At 42.6% G+C, this 19,103-nt stretch overlaps 1 protein-coding gene across 1 annotated transcript; it reads left to right on the forward strand.

Moving 5' to 3' along the window:
- Nucleotides 1-310: 310 nt before the first annotated feature.
- SEC24A (SEC24 family member A) lies at nucleotides 311-18,676 on the forward strand (the record flags this gene model as incomplete). Its single annotated transcript, XM_008945480.1, has 22 exons — nucleotides 311-832; nucleotides 3,964-4,131; nucleotides 5,786-5,863; nucleotides 6,192-6,355; nucleotides 6,941-7,113; nucleotides 8,380-8,482; nucleotides 9,311-9,437; nucleotides 9,863-9,972; nucleotides 10,320-10,432; nucleotides 10,988-11,106; nucleotides 11,429-11,484; nucleotides 11,700-11,906; nucleotides 12,213-12,333; nucleotides 12,866-13,024; nucleotides 13,543-13,716; nucleotides 14,029-14,139; nucleotides 14,539-14,714; nucleotides 16,038-16,175; nucleotides 16,825-16,929; nucleotides 17,062-17,154; nucleotides 17,684-17,787; nucleotides 18,189-18,676. Coding segments are annotated over 22 exons (3,236 nt in total), but the record flags the coding sequence as incomplete, so codon positions are not given.
- Between the last annotated feature and the right edge of the window lie 427 nt (nucleotides 18,677-19,103).

The raw sequence follows: 19,103 nt of genomic DNA on the forward strand, positions 1-19,103 counted from the left end.
TTGTGGTAAGGTGAAGTTCAAGTTGGTGTCAATCATGAGGGAAGCAGAGTTATTATGTAATGGATGCTTCCACTTTTGGTCTGCCCTGCTTGTGGGAGGGTGCTCCTCTTTGGCTGGCTTCCTTTGGGGTGCATCTGGAGAGAGGAATAGGATTGTGTGTGAATCCCAGTCCAGGAGGATGGGTTGTGCTCGTGTCACTTATACCTGATTGTTTGAAAAAGGAGATTCCCAGGGAGATCTCATCTTTTCAGAAGAGATACACAATGCTGACTTTCTAAGGGGTTTGTTTTGGTGTTTTTTTTCCTTCCAGGTCCTGTTCCAAACCAGCTGATACCTTCATCAGACAGCCAGAGGTACAGCCCTGCCACTCCAGGATCGTACTCCAACCAGGTGCCGGCCAAGGTTCCTCCCCATCCATCCTCTGGACAGTACAACTACAGTGGCTCTCAGAATGTTCCTCAATTAAACAATTACCAAGGACCTGGGCAGACTCTTAACAGACCACCAGTGGCCCCTTTCTCTGGGTCACCAGCACAACAGACGGGTCCCGTTCCAAAAGCGCCGCCGCCTCCGTCGCAGAACTCTGCTGCTGTCTCATCTGCTGGTGGCTTTCCTCCTGGAGCTGCCCCACCAGTGCTTTCAAACTGGCAGTACAGCCAGGCTCCCCTGAGTCAGCCTGTTGGGGCTCAGATGAGCCATTTGGCTCACGTGGCAGGGACAGGGTCAGCTCAGCCACCGTCGTCGCTGTCGGGAAATACAAACCCTCTGGGAAATTATCACTATGCTGCTTCTCCAGGAGGTCCTCTGCTCCAGAACAGCTATATGAAGCCAGGTAACCAGAACCCTTTGATATTTTGCCAGTGCCCGTTCATTTCTCAGTGTTCCTTTTTATAAAAAGGAATGTAGACTGGATTCTGCAGCAGCCCTTTGTTAGTGGAGTGAGGTTGTCAAAGCAGATGCACGTTGCAGATACTGGGGTGGTTTCTTTGGGTTAAACTGGAAGTTGTGGGAGCAGGGCAGGTGTTGCAGTTGGCTGAAGCAACCAAGTCCTGGACAGTGTCTTGTTTTGGGAAGCTGTGTGTGGGTTATGGTGTTTCTGTGACCTTCATTGTTCTGTCAGGTGGCTGTTGGAATCACAGAATCAGTTAGGTTGGAAAAGACCTTCCAGATCATCAAGTTCAACCATTGACCTAACTCTACCTTGGCCCTGGCTAAAATGTGTCCCTGAGCATCCATCTTCATGACTTATGAACATGTCCAGGGATGGTGATTCGACCACTTCCCTGGGCAGCCTGCTCCAGAGCTTGACAACACTTTCCATGAAGAAATTTCTCCTCATAGCCAACCTGTGTCTGCCCTGGCACAACTTGAGGCCATTTCCTCTTGTCCTATTGCTTGTTCCTTGTGAGAAGGGACCAGCACCAACCTCTCTAGAATGTCCTTTCAGGTCTCCTTTGAGCCTCCTTTGCTCCAGGCTCAGCACCCCCAGCTCCCTCAGCTGCTCCTCCCCACACTTGGCCTCTAGACCCTTCCCCAGCTCCGTTGCCCTTCTCTGGCCACGCTCCAGCCCCTCAAGGTCCTTCTGGGAGTGGGGGGGCCCAAAACTGAACTCAGAATTTGAGATGTGGCCTCACCAGTGCCAAATATAGAGGGATGATCTTGGTCTTGCTGGCCACACTAGTGTTGATCCAAGCCAGGCTGCTGTTGGCCTACTTGGCCACCTGGCCACATGCTGGTTCATGTTCAGCTGGCTGCGCCCCGGCCTACTTGGCCACCTGGCCACATGCTGGTTCATGTTCAGCTGGCTGGCCACCAGCACCCCCAGGTCCTTTTCTGCCAGGCAGTTTCCAGCCCTTTTTCCCCCAGCCTGGAGCATTGCCTGGGGTTGTTGTGACCCAAGTGAAGGACCCAGCACTTGGTTTAGTTGAAGCTCATAGAGTTGACCTCAGCCTATTGATCCAACTGTCCAGGTCCCTCTGTAGAGCCTCCTACCCCAACAACCTGGTGTTGTCTGCAACTCTGGCATGCCTCAGTCAAGTGGGGACTTTGGGGTTTCACAGTGGACACCTGTAGTCCTGTTCAGTGAGCGTGGTCTTCTGCAGCTCAAAGCTTGTTAGCACTTCTCTATGTGCAGTGGTGAAAAGATTTTCTAACCCTAAATATCTCTCTTGCAAAACTTGTGGTTATTATGGAAACAAAGTTAATGCTCAGGGTGCTCTTGGCCAAACTGCTGTCTGTTGTTACAGAGGTTTTTCAGGCTGAGCACTGTGATAGGAGTTACATACAGAAATATTGTAAATGTTAAGTTTAGCACTTTATGTGCAGTGGTGAAAAGATTTTTCTAACCCTAAAGCTCTCTTGCAAAACTTGTGGTTATTATGGAAACAAAGTTAATGCTCAGGGTGCTCTTGGCCAAACTGCTGTCTGTTGTTAGAGGTTTTTCAGGCTGAGCACTGTGATAGGAGTTACATACAGAAATATTGTAAATGTTAAGTGTTTTTTTTCCTTGTGAAATGCTTTTAGACCCATTGGTTATTTTTCCTGGTGCTGCTTTTTTGTTACATGCCTCATTTTGTTACGATGTCCAAACTGTCTTATGCTGACAGAATTTGTGAAACTTTCTAGCAGTTTATTGTGAAAACAATTAGGACTTCAGAGTTGGTGAGGAAAAAGGTGAAGGATTTTGGGAAGTGGCATATGAAATGAGTGTCTCACATCTGTGAGGGTTCTCCTATCCATTCAGTGGTGAACCCTCCTGAGCAATTTCCCTGGTAGTTTGTTTTTTTGTAGAACATTGATCACTTTTACAGTTAATTTAGCTCTTTTGGTGATCAGTCTCATTGACAGAACAGAGCTCTGCCAGCTCCTTGCCTGCATGGCCAGCTTCAGGCAGCATCTCAGACACTTCCAAGGCCTGTGATAGTTGTGTGATAAATTGCCTGCACAGAGTAATTATTCATTGGCTTTTCAGTGCCAAACACTTAAGTGAACAAGCAGATAACCTCACTGCATGTGTTTTGTTTTGTTTTTTCTTCCTCCTTTTTCTTTCCCTCCTCAAATGTGGCCATACTGTGCAGGCTCCTGGAGCTGCCTCTTCTGTGTGGTCAGGCATCTGTCAGGATGTTTTTGTGTATGGCTTGCAGGCTCCTGGACTGGGTTGAGACCTGGTGATGCTGGATAATTTGGCCTTGTCTTTTGAAAAGCTGAGTTTTCTGTTAACATACACTGGTGTCTTCCTAGAGGTGAAGAGCAGTTAACACTGGCCTGGGGAATAACAGGGCACAAAGGTGTGGAGGTGCTCTTAGGATTTGGCATTCTTTGAAGGGAGGAAATGCAATTTGCTTTCTAAATGGCTTGAGAAAGTCCTAGAATTTTAAAACAGAAACCATGAAAAACTTTTCTTTGACTTTTAACATGGAAGGTTAAACATGCCAGAGCAAAACACCCCACACTCACACAGTGAGATTACCCAAACTGCACATTGCTGATGCTTTCCCAAGTGAAATCTTTTTCCCCCAAGTAATTTGAGTAGCTGGAGAATCTGTACATTTCTGCTTGGCATCAGATTATTGAAGTGGAAGATGAGCCTTCTGCCAGAAGGGATCTGTTCAGAGTCTTCCTAGTTCATTATTCTCTGTGTAATATGTGGCTGTGCTATAACTTTATATGAAGCCCAGATTTAATAGTTGAATTTAGGATGCTTTCTGCACCTCTGGAAATTCTTACCAACAATAGCAACAAAAAGCTGCAAGAGGTCATGGCTAATGGCTACAGGATCCCAGTACCAGAAGACAATGACAGAAACAATCTGAAGTTGTGGAACCTTCCACACTCATGATAAATGAGATGCATAAATCCTTTGAATGGGGAATATTTTAGAGTTCAGTCTGTGTGTTTTCATGACAAAACTTTTTGTGACTTTTCCAGCTGGGTTGAACTCCTTAAAAATTAATCTCTTTACAGGATCTGCACCTCCACCAGTGACTCAGCCTTTAACTCCACTACACCCCCCTGCAAGGCCACCCTTAGGACCTCCACCAGTGGGTGGTCCACCTCTAGTTAGGCCATCCACACTGATTGCAGGACCACCTAATACACAGTCTCAGCTAAACTCAGCTACAAATCCAGAGGGTAAGAAATGATTTGCTCTTCTTGTTGGATTTGAACATTACAACTTGTTCTAATATGCAACCTTTAAAGTCAAGGACAGTGTTCTAGTGGAATGGACAACGTTTCGTAGACACTCAGATATTAAAATTGATACTAATGCAGCATAATTTTATCAAAAGGGAGCAGGTGAGGACCTGAAGTAAAATATTTGAGACTTGTTAATAAAATAAAAATAATTAACAGCTTGAAATAGATTTCTAAGTGCTGTTGGACACGTCCCTGTCTCCCATAGTTGCCATCTCTTTATTTTTAGTGCCCTAAAATGATATTGAAGTTGATTTCTCTGCCTCCTTGGCTGCTGTGGAGGACATACTCTGCATATGGCTTCCTGTGTTGTTTTATTCTGCAGGGGAAGCTAAAATGTGGAGCCTGTGATCCCTTCCCTGTTTGTGCAGCTGCACCTTATTCTTCCCTTCTCTGTGAAATCACTGAAATGCATATCTGGGATTTGTTCCCTTTCTGCAGGTTGTCATGAGAGGCTGTTAAGTGTCAGCTGCTGAAGACATATCTGACTGTCTCTGTCTCCTGTGGGCACTGCACAAACATGCCATTGTTTAGGAGCTCCTCAGGGCTCTGTATCAAACAGACCTGCAGCTGTATTGCATGCAGTGCCCATGCTAGATGGGGCCACGTGGTACCTGGCAGTTTTATTTTTCCATATGTACTTGCTCTGTCAAAGCTGTTGGTTCCTTGTATGTTCAGACTGACAATTTCTTGTTTGTGGTACCTGTGTGAGTACAAGAATATAATCTGTTCAGATTGAGGTTAGCTTTGGACACATGGAAACTGCTCTGGTTTAGCAAGTCTTTGTAATGAAGAGAATCATTCCAGGGCCCTGGAGACACAGAAATGTTTAGTCTGTGAAGCAGGGTGACCACTGGGTATGAGGAAGATTCCACATCTAATGCAAGGTCCTCTCATTGGGTCATCTGTGAAGATTTCTGTGATAATAAAAAGTAAATGGAGAACCTACTTCTCCTTAGCAGTAGATAATTGGGTTTGTCTATTTAGGCATAGTTCACTTACAAAAAGCTGTCCTTTGGGAGCACTCTCTGTTTCAAGGTTTCTCTTATCTCAGCTGGAATTTGTATCTTGACTGGTATGCAACCAAACTGTTGGTGTTGGAGCAGTGCAGGAGTAGCTGTATAAGTGAAGGGAATTGGGCATTTCTGTGAATTATCAGTGGAAAAAGTTCTTCAGGGAACTCAGCAGCTAAATTCCAAGGTGCTTTAAAATCTGCAGCCAGCCTCTGGTGAGGAGGGAGCATCCCCTGACACCTCACTTCATATCAGCTTGGAAATTATGGGGGGTTCCTAATCTAAAGTAATCATCAAAGATCACTCAACCAGAAGTATAAGGGCTTTTGTTTTCCTTGAGGGGAAAAAAGATGAAGTTTTATGAATGCCTTGTGTTGAGGTCCTGTCAGCAGGGGAAGTGTGTGAGAGAAAGAGGTTAAAATGTGTATTTCATCCACTTTCATCCTGGGACAGAAACAAAGCAGATCCAAACTGTTCTCATCTTAATCTTCATCCAGCAGGTAGGATTTCTTTGCAGTTAACCTTGTGACAACTTAGTAGCTTGTGAAAATATTTACTGGGGTTGTCTTTCTTAACAGGTGATGCTACATCTGCTGCCAGTGATGGGTCTGTGGTGCAGAACAGCTACGATGCCATAGAAGGTGGTGGCCTCATGGGTAAGGCTGTGGAATTAAAAAAGGTTTACTCTTAATGACTTTTATTTAAGAGTCTGGGCAAGAACAGAAATTCAGGCAACTATGTGCAAATGTAGACCCTTGGTTTGATGTCTCTTGAAGCTAAATATGAAATTTGAAGCACTGACAAGTGGGGATGTCTCTGCCTGTCAGTGTGCTGAGGCACTGGAGAGGATTTTGCCAAAATGCTGCAGTTGTCAGTTGGTTACACTTCAAAACTAAACAAGGACAAGAAGCCCTCCTGCTGTATTGCATCAAGCAAGCTGCTGTTCTTCAGCAATTAATTTTAAGTATTTTTCTTTGCCTTTAGCAACTCCACATTCTCCTGCACCCCCAAATCTTAAGGTGAATAGAAGCGTTGGGTATTCTTACCCCACCTTACCTCCAGGCTACCAAAATACTTCCCCACCTGGTGCACCAGGGGTGCAAGCATCTGCTTTGCAATATCCAGATGGATCCAAGCATTTCCACCAGGTAAAGATGGGCTGGTTGTTACCTCTGGCCCACCCGTGGGGTGAGTTCTGCATCCCTGGGCTCTGTTCTTCTCTGGGGCATCTTCACAGCCTGGCAGATCTCACACAAAACTAATGCTTCTGCTGACACCTGGGTACCAGTCTGGGAGAACTGTGCCAGCTCTTTCTGAAGTGTTCTATCCTTGAATCTGTTCAGAACATTTCTCTTGAAACCTTCTGCCTTTGGCATGTTTTCCTTCCCTTGGATTGCTGTTGTTGGCTGAAGGATTTGTGGGTTTTTTTTCTTCCTCCTGATGTTTCAAAGTGAATTGACCAATGCTTCTGCCAGCTCAGCCCCTGTGTTTTCAGCCCCTGTATTTCAAGAGCTCTGTAGAAAGCATGTGCTAATTTTTACTGCTGTTTTGTTACGTGCTGGAGTCCAAGTTTATGTAACAAGAAGTGTTTCTAAATATATCAGCGTAATAGGATGGCAGCTAATTGACAAACAAAACAACCACCACCAAGTGAAATATGTTTGCTTTTTAAATGAACTGTGGGTTTCTCCCAAATAATTGGTGTTCATTTCTGAAATTTTATTTGCCTCTAGCCTGCCCTGGCCACTAATCACTTAACTGCATCTATGAGTGGTCTGAGTCTAAACCAAGAAGGATTAAGACCTGTGAATCTTCTTCAAGAGAGAAATATTCTCCCTACGACCCTCTTGAAGGCTCCTGTCCCAAACCTGCACGAAGACATCCAGAAGCTCAACTGTAACCCTGAGTAAGATTATCCATTTACTATAATTTATCAAAATAAATAGAAGTATAAATTCCTACTTGTATACATAATGCTTCACAAAATAGTTTCTTAATTTTGTGAGTGGAAAACATTGAAAATGGGCTTCACTGTGTTATGATAAAGGTGGTAAGTGGTTTAAACTTGGAAGTGAGGGAAATTATCTGTGTAGAAAGTATGAGGAAAATATGTTGCTTGCAAGGCAGCTTTAGAGAGTTACAGTACAAAGCTTTTCCAGTATAGCTGGCAAGGAATAGGACTGAGAAAAGATAAAATAGGATTTAACTCACTTGGGTGAGGTAAACCAAACAGCTTGTGAGTGCAGCAACAGGAGTGACCTCTGTGTGGAAGCAATCATTTGAAACAGTGGAGTAAATGGAATGTCAGACAAGAGGCTGGCAGCTGGCTGTTGAAGTCACCTCTTTAGAGAGTTACAGTACAAAGCTTTTCCAGTATAGCTGGCAATGAACAAGACTGAGAAAAGATATAAAATAGGATTTAACTCACTTGAGTGAGGTACACCAAACAGCTTGTGAGTGCAGCAACACGAGTGACCTCTGTGAGGAAGCAACCATTTGAAACAGTGGAGTAAATGGAATGTCAGACAAGAGGCTGGCAGCTGGCTGTTGAAGTCACCTCTCTGAGGAGACCAACCCAACTGTGTATAACCAGGTGCTCCTGCCTTGCAAGCCTTTCATGGTAGGTAAAGGATATCACACCACCTTTGTGAAGCTGGGCATACAAATTACCTGGACTGGGTCTGAAAAAGGCCTGTGCACATCTGCACTGTGTGGAAACTCCTGAGATCTGAAGTCCCTGAAATGACTGTGGGGTTGTTTATACCTTGGGGTTTTTTTGTGTAATTTTAAGAGAACTTTTTAAACTTTGCTGGTTCAGATTTGTGTAGAAGACCACCTCAAAATGGTATTCCAAAATAACAGTTAGTGTCTGAAGATTTGCTGCAGCTTCTAATGTTGCTAGACTTAACTTTGACTTGAGTGACTTAAAGTGACACTCGAGTTCTGTGTAAGCAGCATGTGTCTAAAATATCACCAGAACTCAAAAGCCTGTCCCTTGGGTCAAGCTCAGACTAAACCAAAATGATTCGACAGAGTTGGAGAAGATTCTTTATCTGGAAACTGAAATTCACCATCACCAGCTCTAGAAAAACATAAAGGATGTTCTGTACAACTGAAATAATCATTTCATTCTCTGAAAGCCTCTGAAAATAACCCTTTGTCCTCCATGTAGGTTGTTCCGCTGTACCCTGACTAACATTCCTCAAACTCAGGCCTTATTGAATAAAGCCAAACTTCCTTTGGGGCTCCTGCTTCATCCTTTCAAAGACTTATCGGTATGACAAACATTCAGAACTTTAAATGCTGAAATATCAACTGTGCCTGTATGAGTCCAGAGCTGGACAAGGAATTATAAAAGGAGGGCAAGTATATTGGCTAATCTTGGCCCAGAAAAATCCCCCTGGTTACTGACATCTCCCTGTTCCATACAGATCATTGTCATTTTTCTGATACTTCTTTTTTATTCCCTACCATTTTTAAACTTCTAAGCCTCAATTTTAATCCAAAAAAACCTCCTAAAGTTCAGAAAATCAGAAGCTTAGAGGCAGCACAGCAGTTGGACTGCGACAGAAGGCAACACATCTAAATGCTGTTATAGCTTAAATAGCTTTATGTTGTCAGGTATCAGTTGTAGTTATTGATTTCCTATACCAAACCTGGAACTGATTCCTAATTTAATCAGTAATCAAGAAAGTTAAAGGGGTTTGGATGCCCTCAGACAGTCAGGAGCCTTTGTGAATTTAGCAGAGCCTCTTTTAAAGGTTATTATTTTTCACAATTCAAGTAAGTTTTCAAAGATGTGTGGGGTTTTTTTTCTGATTTTTGATCTGTAGTGTGTGTAGGACTTAGTCCCTGGATGGACTAAACCATCCATGTAGAATTCAAGACTTTAGAGGCTTGAAAAAGGGAACTACACAGTCACAAAGGTTAGAGCTTGGTTCCGATCAGCCCTCTAAGGAGCTGTGGGGAGCTGTGAGGATGCAGAAGTGCCTCTTCCTTCAACAAGTATCCTTTGAGCAGCTAACCAGAAAGCAGAGTGTAGATGATGTTATGAATAGCTGTGGTGTGGTGAGGCTTTCAAACAGGAAGCTTTTCTTTTCCAGCAATTGCCAGTGGTGACTTCAAGTACTATTGTGAGGTGCCGTTCCTGCCGGACGTACATTAACCCTTTTGTCAGCTTCCTAGACCAAAGGAGGTGGAAATGCAATTTGTGCTACAGAGTCAACGATGGTAGGTTCTGAACGTGCTGATTGCTTTGAGCTGTTAAGGTTTCCCCTCTCCCACGTGGCCTTTCAGGGCTGTAATGTTGTTGGCTGTACCAGGGCTAGGGATTGTCCTCGGTCGTGCTGGGGCTGTGAGACTTGAGAATGTTTCCTGTGGGTAAAGAGAGTGGTGTCATCAATCATAGAATGTTTTGGGTTGGAAGGGACCTTTCAAGGTCATCTGTGAAGCACAGCAAGTGTGACTTGGTCCCCTAAGGTACCCTAGCAGGTCACAAAGCAGCTGCCCTACCTAGTGTGACTTAAAGTGACACTCGTTGTCACTTTTTTAAAGTTTTCCAAGAATTTTTGCCCAACAGGCACAAAAAGCTGCTGTGTAAGTGCAGCACAGCTAATATTGGTGTGAAATAATAATATATAAACTTGCCTGCACAGTCCCTGAAGAATTCATGTATAATCCTGTGACAAGAGTTTATGGAGAACCTCATAAAAGACCTGAAGTCCAGAATGCTACTATTGAGTTTATGGCTCCATCTGAATATATGGTAAGGCTTGATTTACTTCTGGTTACTCTCTCCCTTTATTTCCAGAGGGAAGTCAGGAAAAGCCTCGTTATGGAGGATGATTGCCAGCTCTCAGTGTATCTGAGAACTCTTGGGAAGAACTTCAGATAGTTCTTTACATCTCAGCATTTATGCTGTCCAAGTTCTGCATTTAGAGTATGTAGATACTTGTAGGTCTTCTGGAAGAAGACTATGATTCTGTAATTACCCAACAGTTTCAGCTATCATCTGTGTGCTCTTTTAGCAGAGTTTAGACTTGCAGGGGAATGAATAAACCCCATATAATAAAGGCCATTTTGAAACTTAAAGGTGATCTTTTCTTTGCTCAGCTACGTCCCCCTCAGCCACCTGTGTACCTCTTTGTGTTCGATGTCTCTCACAATGCAATAGAGACAGGATACTTGAATACAGTCTGCCAGACCCTGTTAGACAATCTTGACTTGTAAGTACCTTTTTCTTAGCATCCTAAGATGTTATTTTCTCCTATTTTTGTTCTTCTTACGACACTCGTGACAGACATCAACACACCAATGTTTCCTGCCTTGAGGCTTGTTTCTCTGGCTCTTTCCTGTCTGCTTCACCAATCCCCAAAAGGAATAAACTTCAAGTTTATGATGTCTTTTGAATTGTATTTTTTTAAAAGCTGAAACTTAGATAAGAATTTGCTGAAAGGAATGTGTACCTCTTAATGCAATTTTCATAACATACATGCTGCTTGAACGTGCATAAGTACTGCTTGGTGTTTTGCAGCTTGTTTCTTCCTTGCCTTCCATTTATTACCCTCTTGAAAAACTTTCTGGAGTGTCCCCTAAATGACTTTACTATAAGCTCCTTTTTTTTGCTTTAACTCCACAATGACTCAAGCTCTTGCAGTGTAGCTGTTAAGCCAACTACTTGGTAACAGCCTTGGACAGGTGCAGTGAATATATTTTAAAAAAAAAAAAGGCCTGCAGAAATGAAATTTCATCTTGCTGAACACCATATGTCTCATTTTTAGGCTTCCTGGGAACACCAGAACAAAAATAGGCTTCATAACATTTGACAGCACAATCCACTTCTACAGTCTTCAGGAAGGTCTCTCTCAGCCTCAGATGCTTATAGTTTCAGATATTGAAGGTATGCAGAAATGGATTCTGTGATGAATATCTGCTGGTGGCTGCTGGCTTTGACAGCCTTTGGTGGGAGTTTCTGGAGCAGCTCGTTAGTGTCTGTAGTCATGGCTTTAGAAATGGTGTCAGCTTTTATTGGTGAGCAATGCTGTGGCTGCTCCTGACTGGAAAGATGAAGGCAGCCTTCCTAAATTCTCCTTTAATTTGTACAATTATCTACATCTCTGTTATCATCTCAAATACTGGTGCTTGCCAAGTGGTTGTAGATTCTCTGGTGACTGATACAAAGTGCTAAAATAATAACTGAAATGCTTTTTTTTTTCTTTCAGATGTATTTATATCAATGCCAGAGAACTTACTAGTAAATTTAAATGAAAATAAAGAGGTAAGAATGACCTTATGTAGCTAGTGACATCCATATAAAAGTCTTTTAATTTATCTATATGACTGTAAACTTATGCCAGCTTGGAAACAAGACAGTATTTGACTTTTTCTAGGCTTTTTCTTTGCTACTTTAATATTGCCTATATTCAGCAATCAGCTCTATAAAGAAAACTCCAAAGACTCCTAGTCCTAATAATTTTGTTTCCTTAATTGTAGCTAATTCAAGATCTGTTGAGGACCTTGCCACAGATGTTTACCAAGTCCCTGGAAACTCAGAGTGCTCTGGGACCTGCATTGCAAGCAGCCTTTAAACTGATGTCCCCCACTGGAGGTCGAATCTCTGTCTTCCAGACACAGCTTCCATCTGTGGGAATGGGAGCACTGAAGTCACGAGAGGAGCCAAACCAAAGATCATCTGCAAAGGTCAGAAAAGCAGAAAGATTGAGGGAATTGACTGCCCTGCTCTGGATGTGTAGGTGGCTCTGGAATTGCCTGTTCTGGGTTATTTTTGGGGTTCCCTTGTTGAGCTGACCTTCCTTTGTTAAAGTAGTAGAAGAAAAAAGGGGAAAAAAATAAATAAACCCAACAACCAAGCACTATAAATACAGATTGATAATCTGATGGGTTTTTTAGATATCACTGTAATCAGTGATGGAGAATGAATTATTAGTGTCCCTGAAAACAGGCAATAAATGTGTTAATCTGTTTGAATTTCCACTGTGTTATCAGGACATACATCTGACACCATCAACTGACTTTTACAAGAAGTTAGCCTTGGACTGCTCAGGGCAGCAGGTTGCAGTGGATTTATTTCTTCTTAGTGGACAATATTCTGACTTGGCTTCTCTAGGTGAGTCATTAAGTTGATTAGGGTGTGTAACTCTCGTGCTTGTGGTAAATACATAGAATCTACATTAACATTTGGTATATAAACCTGATTTGAATTAATCTAGTGTGTCAAGATGCAAATTCAGCCTTGATGAGCAGTGGCAATGAATAGACTCTGATCTTCCAGCCTCTCCTGATTTAACCTGGCTGTTTTCATGTTGTCCCTCAGTGAGTCAGGATTCTTGTGATCCTGGTATAAGTGGCTGAAATACTTTCCTTCTTTAATACCTTTAATAACTGGCAGTGTAAACATCTTTAGAGTAAGCTTTGTCAGCATTTTAATTACTACTTTTCCATTTAATTTCATACCAAAACTACATGTGTGCTTGAACATAGGGTTGTGTTACATCTCTCTGTGTGGGTCTAGAACTGTAAAAGAGCTATTTTATTTGAGCAGTTTGATTATCAAAGGCAATATTGCATTCAACTGGGGTATTTAAAGACCACAGCAGCAACTGTCTGCACTCTGCCAACGTATCTTTGTCTTGTTTCAGGTTGTATATCCAGGTATTCTGCAGGTAGTGTCTATTACTACCAGTCTTACCATCATAAACACAACCCTGTCCAGGTGGAGAAGCTGCAAAAGGAACTGAAACGATATTTGACTAGAAAGATTGGGTTTGAGGCTGTCATGAGGATAAGATGCACCAAAGGTCTGAATGCAGTTTGGGTTTTTTATCTTTGGGGGGTGGGCAGAGGGCACATGGGCGTTTGCTGTTATCTGGGAATGTTTTAGCTGGTGTTTTAGCTTTTAGGTAAGCTTAGATGGATAAAAGACAAAGTTTAGAAAAGTGAAATGCAGTACCAGGAATCAGACCACTTATTAAAGATGGTATTTACACTATCCACTGGCACCCAAGGTGCATTTTAGTGGTTAAAACTGGAAACTTTGGGCTTCTGGGACTTCAAGGGACTGTTCTTATAGTCTAGAGACTTATGACTGTTCTGGTCTGATCTGACTTCCAAATTCCTGCTTTCTGCTAAGCTTTGTGGGTTCTGTGGGTTCATTGCCTGTTAGGGTAGTTCTCTTCCCTGAAGATAATTCATTTCATTGAGAAGCATCTTGGCACTCTGACACAGAGCCCCCCAACATCGATGGCCAGTGTGAAACAGTGTCTGTACCCCCCAACTACAAAGATAAAACTGACTCACTGCAGTGCTCATCTTGTAGGTCTTTCCATCCACACCTTCCACGGGAACTTCTTCGTGCGGTCCACGGACTTGTTGTCTCTGCCCAACGTGAACCCAGATGCAGGATACGCTGTGCAGATGTCTGTGGAGGAGAGTCTCACTGACATGCAGGTGGTTTCTTTTCAGTCAGCTCTCCTGTACACCTCCAGCAAAGGTGAGGAGCACCCACTGTTTTATCTAATATCAAGACCCCAGCTGATGTGCTGCTGCATGTTGTTGATGTTAGTGCTTCTTCCAGACTGAGAAGCTTCTTGAGAAACTTTGTTCTGCTCTGCAAACAGGTTGACTTTACCCAGAAACTGAAAACTGTTTTCAAAAGCTACTGGAAATGCCCCAATTCACCACTTGTATGATAAATAAGAATCAGTCTTAATTATTATTTTTTTTGTTATTGAGTAAATAGTGGAATTTCTTGTTTTATAAATGACAAGTTGTGTTTGGAGGCTACAGTTTTCTTTCCTTACAGGGGAAAGACGAATTCGTGTCCACACTCTGTGCTTGCCTGTTGTCACCACACTGAGTGATGTCTACCTCGGGGCAGATGTTCAAGCCATCACTGGGCTGCTAGCCAACATGGGTAAGCACCAGAAGAGCTGGTGTGGATGTGTGTGGCTGATGGCTCTAGAGCTCTGAGCAGTAACCCTGAAGGGAGTGACGTTAGAAGAAAACATTCTCTTTCTAAGTTGCAAACCCAAGAGGCTGGTTGGTTTATCTTTTAATGCCTGGCTTGGGTGAAGTATCAGTGTGGCTGTATGTAGTCACCTGGACTTAGTCTTAGGCTGGTGCATCATCATGGGCCTCTGGGTTTTTTTTCTGAGTTTTTTTCTGAATCACTTGTTTTTACTACACTATAGAAGTCGTCAAGACATCTTAACACACATGGATGGATATATTAAAATGAAAAGAGTTAAAATACATGACTCCATCCCTACCAGGGGAGGAGAAGCCTGTGCTCTGAGCTGTGTTCTGTTTCCAGCTGTGGACAGGTCTGTCTCTGCCACGCTGAGTGACGCTCGGGACGCCCTGGTCAACGCGGTGATCGACTCGCTGGCCGCGTACCGCGGGGCGGTGCTGGGCATCCAGCAGCCTGGGCTCGTGGCCCCCCACTCCCTGCGCCTCTTCCCGCTCTACGTCCTGGCACTCCTGAAGCAGGTGAGGGGGCAGAGCCAGCCGTGCAAGAGGGACGTGTGTCTGAAGCCAAAGGATGTTTCTTTGGTGTCCAAAACAGCCTCTAGCTTCTCTTCCCGGCTTTTTGTAGGACTCGAGAGTGAGATGGTGCTGGGTTTAGGTTAATAAAACCTAAAGTCTTCCTGCAGTTTGCCATTAGAGCACTGAGATGTCTTAAAGATTTGAGAATGGTCCTTTTTGCACAGATAAAGTTCTCTCCAGGCAACAATTCCATCTCTCTGCACTCTGGTGACTTGGAAAAGTCAATGTAGACAAAGCCTGTTTAACTGCTTCTCAGGCCTGGGTAGATAACAACATGATTTTACAGGTGTTTTTATCCTGGGAGTCTGTTATCCAAATCCTTCCATTATTTGTAACATAATTTTATGGAGCAAATGTATTGGGCTGGGAGTTTTATGTTATGAATAATGGAGGGATTTGGATAATTTTATGGAGCAAATGTATTGGGGTAACACAGGCCTTCTGCTCTTGCCTGCAGAGGAGAGAAGTAGGGGATGGAGAAGATGTTTAAAGAATGTCGTTATGGAGAATGATCCAGTTGATAAGTGGGAATTTAGAAGTGTGTGTATGAAAATGAATGTGTAGATGTTTTAAGCAGAGGAATAGGAAAATATGAAAGACACTGACTAGCCTAGAGTAAGTATTTTTTTAATTGGATTTCCCTGAACTGATCCTAGAAGTCATTTTAGGCATTGGACAAGCCAGCTTTCTGCCCTAGAGAACTTTCTGATTTCTCCCCCTTGATGAGGAACCAACCAGCATGTTGTCAGTATGGACAAACACACTAGTATAACATCAGAACTTCTTCACAGAGATTTCCTGAGTGTTTGACCAGTCAAGTGGGAGAAGGGAGCTCTTGTTTCAGTTACAGCTGGGGTTTTGTCCCTATGATCCAGGAATATATCTTTATTGTAAATCCAGAATTACCCTAAATTCTGTACATTAAAGGCAATTGTAAAATGCTCTGATATTTATTCTTTTAAAATCTATCAAGTAGCATTTTTGAGGTGTATGTGAGACACATTCCCAGATGCTTTCATCTCAGCTGTAGTGTTCACTAGACAGGACTGATGGTGCAAGCTCATGCAATGGGAACAAGGAGACTTGCATGATTTTTATCTGGAACACCGAAGAGTGCTACGGAGAAGTAAAACAGCAGTGATAAAATACCACAGGAGGAGAAAACACCTATTCCTCATCTCTAAGACTTAAGTTAGAAATGAACAGTAGATGGTGTGCTAAATCCAGCTTCTCTCCAGGTGAAATTAAATGGCTGCTTGTTTGCAGAAAGCATTTCAGACCGGGACGAGCGCCCGCCTGGACGACCGCATTTTCTCCATGTGTCAGGTGAAGAACCAGCCCCTTGTTTACCTCATGCTCATGACACATCCCAGCCTCTACAGGGTTGATAACCTCACAGATGAGGTGAGTGTTTGCATTGCTCCATGGGCTGTTTGTCTGATCCCCCAAAGGTTGGTTTGTTACAAAATAAACGTGGGTGAAAAGTCTCACAGGTTTTCCCCAGTAGAGCTGCGTAGCTGAAGCTTCCTGGTTTGTGTTGTGCCACTTGTTGCATTTATGCATTTATTTGGGGCTGGGTGGATGAATTCTGGAAGGAATTAGTGCTCTGGGTAGGGAAGGGTTTTTCTACCTTGTTTCACTTCTTGGCTGTGTCATTACCTGGCACTATAAATCATGTGTACATAAAGATGGGGTAACTTACACTTTACTTGTCCCTCTGTACCTTCCTTTATTTTCAAATGTCAAAAGCAGCTCTGTGAACAGTCAGAAGATGTTTATCTAAGCCTGAAAAATTTCAGAAATCACCTCTTTTGTACAGAACAGATCTGGTATTTCAGTTCTACATTAACTAAGATTAAGCTGATAAAATAAACTCTCTAAAAAAAAAACCAGAGAATAGTAAATTATGAAGTATGACTTGAACTAAGCTGAGAAAAAAGGTCCAGCTTCAGTATTGAGTGTCATACATCTTCTCTCATTTAACCTTCTGTTCTTGTGCTTGTTTCAGTGTATCAATGTGGACCACTGGTTTTCTTTTTGCTATTTTCTGTAGGGGGCCCTTAACATAAATGATAGGACTATACCTCAGCCACCCATTCTCCAGCTGTCCGTGGAGAAGTTGAGCAGGGATGGTGCTTACCTGATGGATGCTGGCTCGGTAAGTTGGGGGTGGTGATGGTTTTAAGAAGTATCCAAATTTACTTGCCGTGCTCTCTCTGAGCACTCAGAATGTGTAGGAAGCTGCCAGGGTGTGGCTTGGTGTGGGATTAATGTTGTCACTGCCTTTCAGGTGATGTTCCTCTGGATTGGGAAGAACTGTGGGCAGGGATTTATCAGCCAAGTCCTCGGAGTTCCAAATTATGGCTCAATCCCCCAGAACATGGTATGTGCTTGCTTTGCTGTGCCCCAGTTGTATAGTGCTGCCAGAATACTATTTTCATAAGAACTAAAATACCACTATTCAATTATCAGCCCCCTAGTTATTATTAACTGTAAATGCAGGTTCATGGAAGTAATTTCTGTTGCCTCTCTTGGAGTTTCTCCAGGGTAGGACTGTAGAGATCCTGCCATGAAAGCAGAGTCAGACAAGGCTGGTGAGGATTAACTGGGAGCAGAGTGGGAACACTTGTGATTAGTAAGCACAGGGGGTTAGTGGGAAAGCCTTTGGTTTCTGGAATAAAACAGTTACTGAGCACAGCCCCATTCCATCCTCACTGGTAGCCAACTGCTGATACCAGCTTAGTGCACTTCACTGTTTCAAGCCCTTTCAAAGATTACAACTATACATGACAAAACAAATGTCTGGGTTTCCTTTATACCTGATTAGAGGAGGCCTGGGCTGGTTTATGTCTTCCTTTTACTGTTTTCTGCAAAATTCCATGTATGTCTTCATGATACTTTTTGCTTCTTAGACCCATCTCCCAGAACTTGAAACTGCAGAATCCATCAGAACAACAGCTTTCATTTCTTGGCTGAGAGAACAGAGACCTTTCTTTCCCATACTATATATAATAAAGTAAGTGGGTTTTTAACAGTCTTTGTGCTTCTTCAGGGACCTTGTAACAACCCATGTTTGGATATCAAGTACTCAGCTTTCTTAGAGGCAGTTTTAATGGTGGTTTGTGCTGTGCTGAACAGACTTGACAATGGATGTGACTTGCTTTGAGTTGTCTCTAGTTAGAATTTCCACTGGCTTAAAAATACTAAATGCCACAGAACAGTATTTAATGTTGGCTAAATGAAGTAAATGCTGATAAGTGACTTGTTGGGGTTCATCACTGGGGCTGTTTGAGATCCTCTCTTCATATGTCCTTAAACTCTTGACGTGTCTTGCCACTTGACCTGTAACTTTATTAATTCATTGCACTGTAGATCTTTGTGACTATTTCACTCCAGCTCTTATTTTCATTTTTTAAGGGATGACAGTCCATTGAAATCAAGTTTCCTGCAAAATATGATTGAAGACAGAACAGAATCAGCCTTATCATACTATGAATTCCTTCTTCATATACAGCAGCAAGTGAATAAATGAAACACTAGCCTTTGGCTCACTACTTTAAGGAAAGATTTTGCAGTAAAGAACGATTGTGCTTGTAATATCTCCATTAAATCTGTGGCCTGAGGCAGTTGATGAGAAGTTCTCACTGTGATTTCAACCAACTAAAGCAAATAAAGGACCACATCTGAGAATCAAACGTTCAGCAACATAATATTGTACCTTAAAAAAAGAAAATCAAACTGTTGGAACTGGTTGAGCACCTTTAATTTGCTGCAAATCATGTTTTTACTGTAAGTAGTTGCAGCATGAAGTATATTTACAAAGGCAATACTGAAAAGGTGAAATACATTTTGTAAAATAAAGGAGTTCTTTGTTGTTCAAAATGTATATTTCTGTAACTCTTTGCTTTTTTTTTTGCTGCTAGATATAAAAACCTCACAAATACTGATCATGATTGGCAGGGAAATTAAGTGCATCCAGTGATTACAGAGAGAGCATCTCAGTGTTCAACTTAATGCTTAAAGTAGCAATGAAACAACTGTTCATTGTGAACTGAACAAATACTTGTGAAGTGTAGGATCCATGCTTGGCTTGGATTGGGGCTGATAGGACTTAGAGGTAAGCTGAGCCCACACAGGGTGGCTGAATTTGTTCAAGCTTTTAATTAGTCAGTATTTGAATTTTTAAATAAGGGGGTAGGAGCAGGGCCCTACATGAGATGTATTTTAAAAAGTCAGTGGCTGTGTCAGCAGCAAGAGTAGACTTAGATAGATGCAAGCTTTGTTTTCCTTCCATAAAAGGAGTAGTTTTAATTTCAGTTTGGTGTGGGAGGG

The sequence above is a fragment of the Merops nubicus genome, unplaced genomic scaffold (genome assembly GCF_000691845.1).
Source record: "Merops nubicus isolate BGI_N331 unplaced genomic scaffold, ASM69184v1 scaffold2338, whole genome shotgun sequence".
Classification (NCBI taxonomy): Eukaryota; Metazoa; Chordata; class Aves; order Coraciiformes; family Meropidae; genus Merops; species Merops nubicus.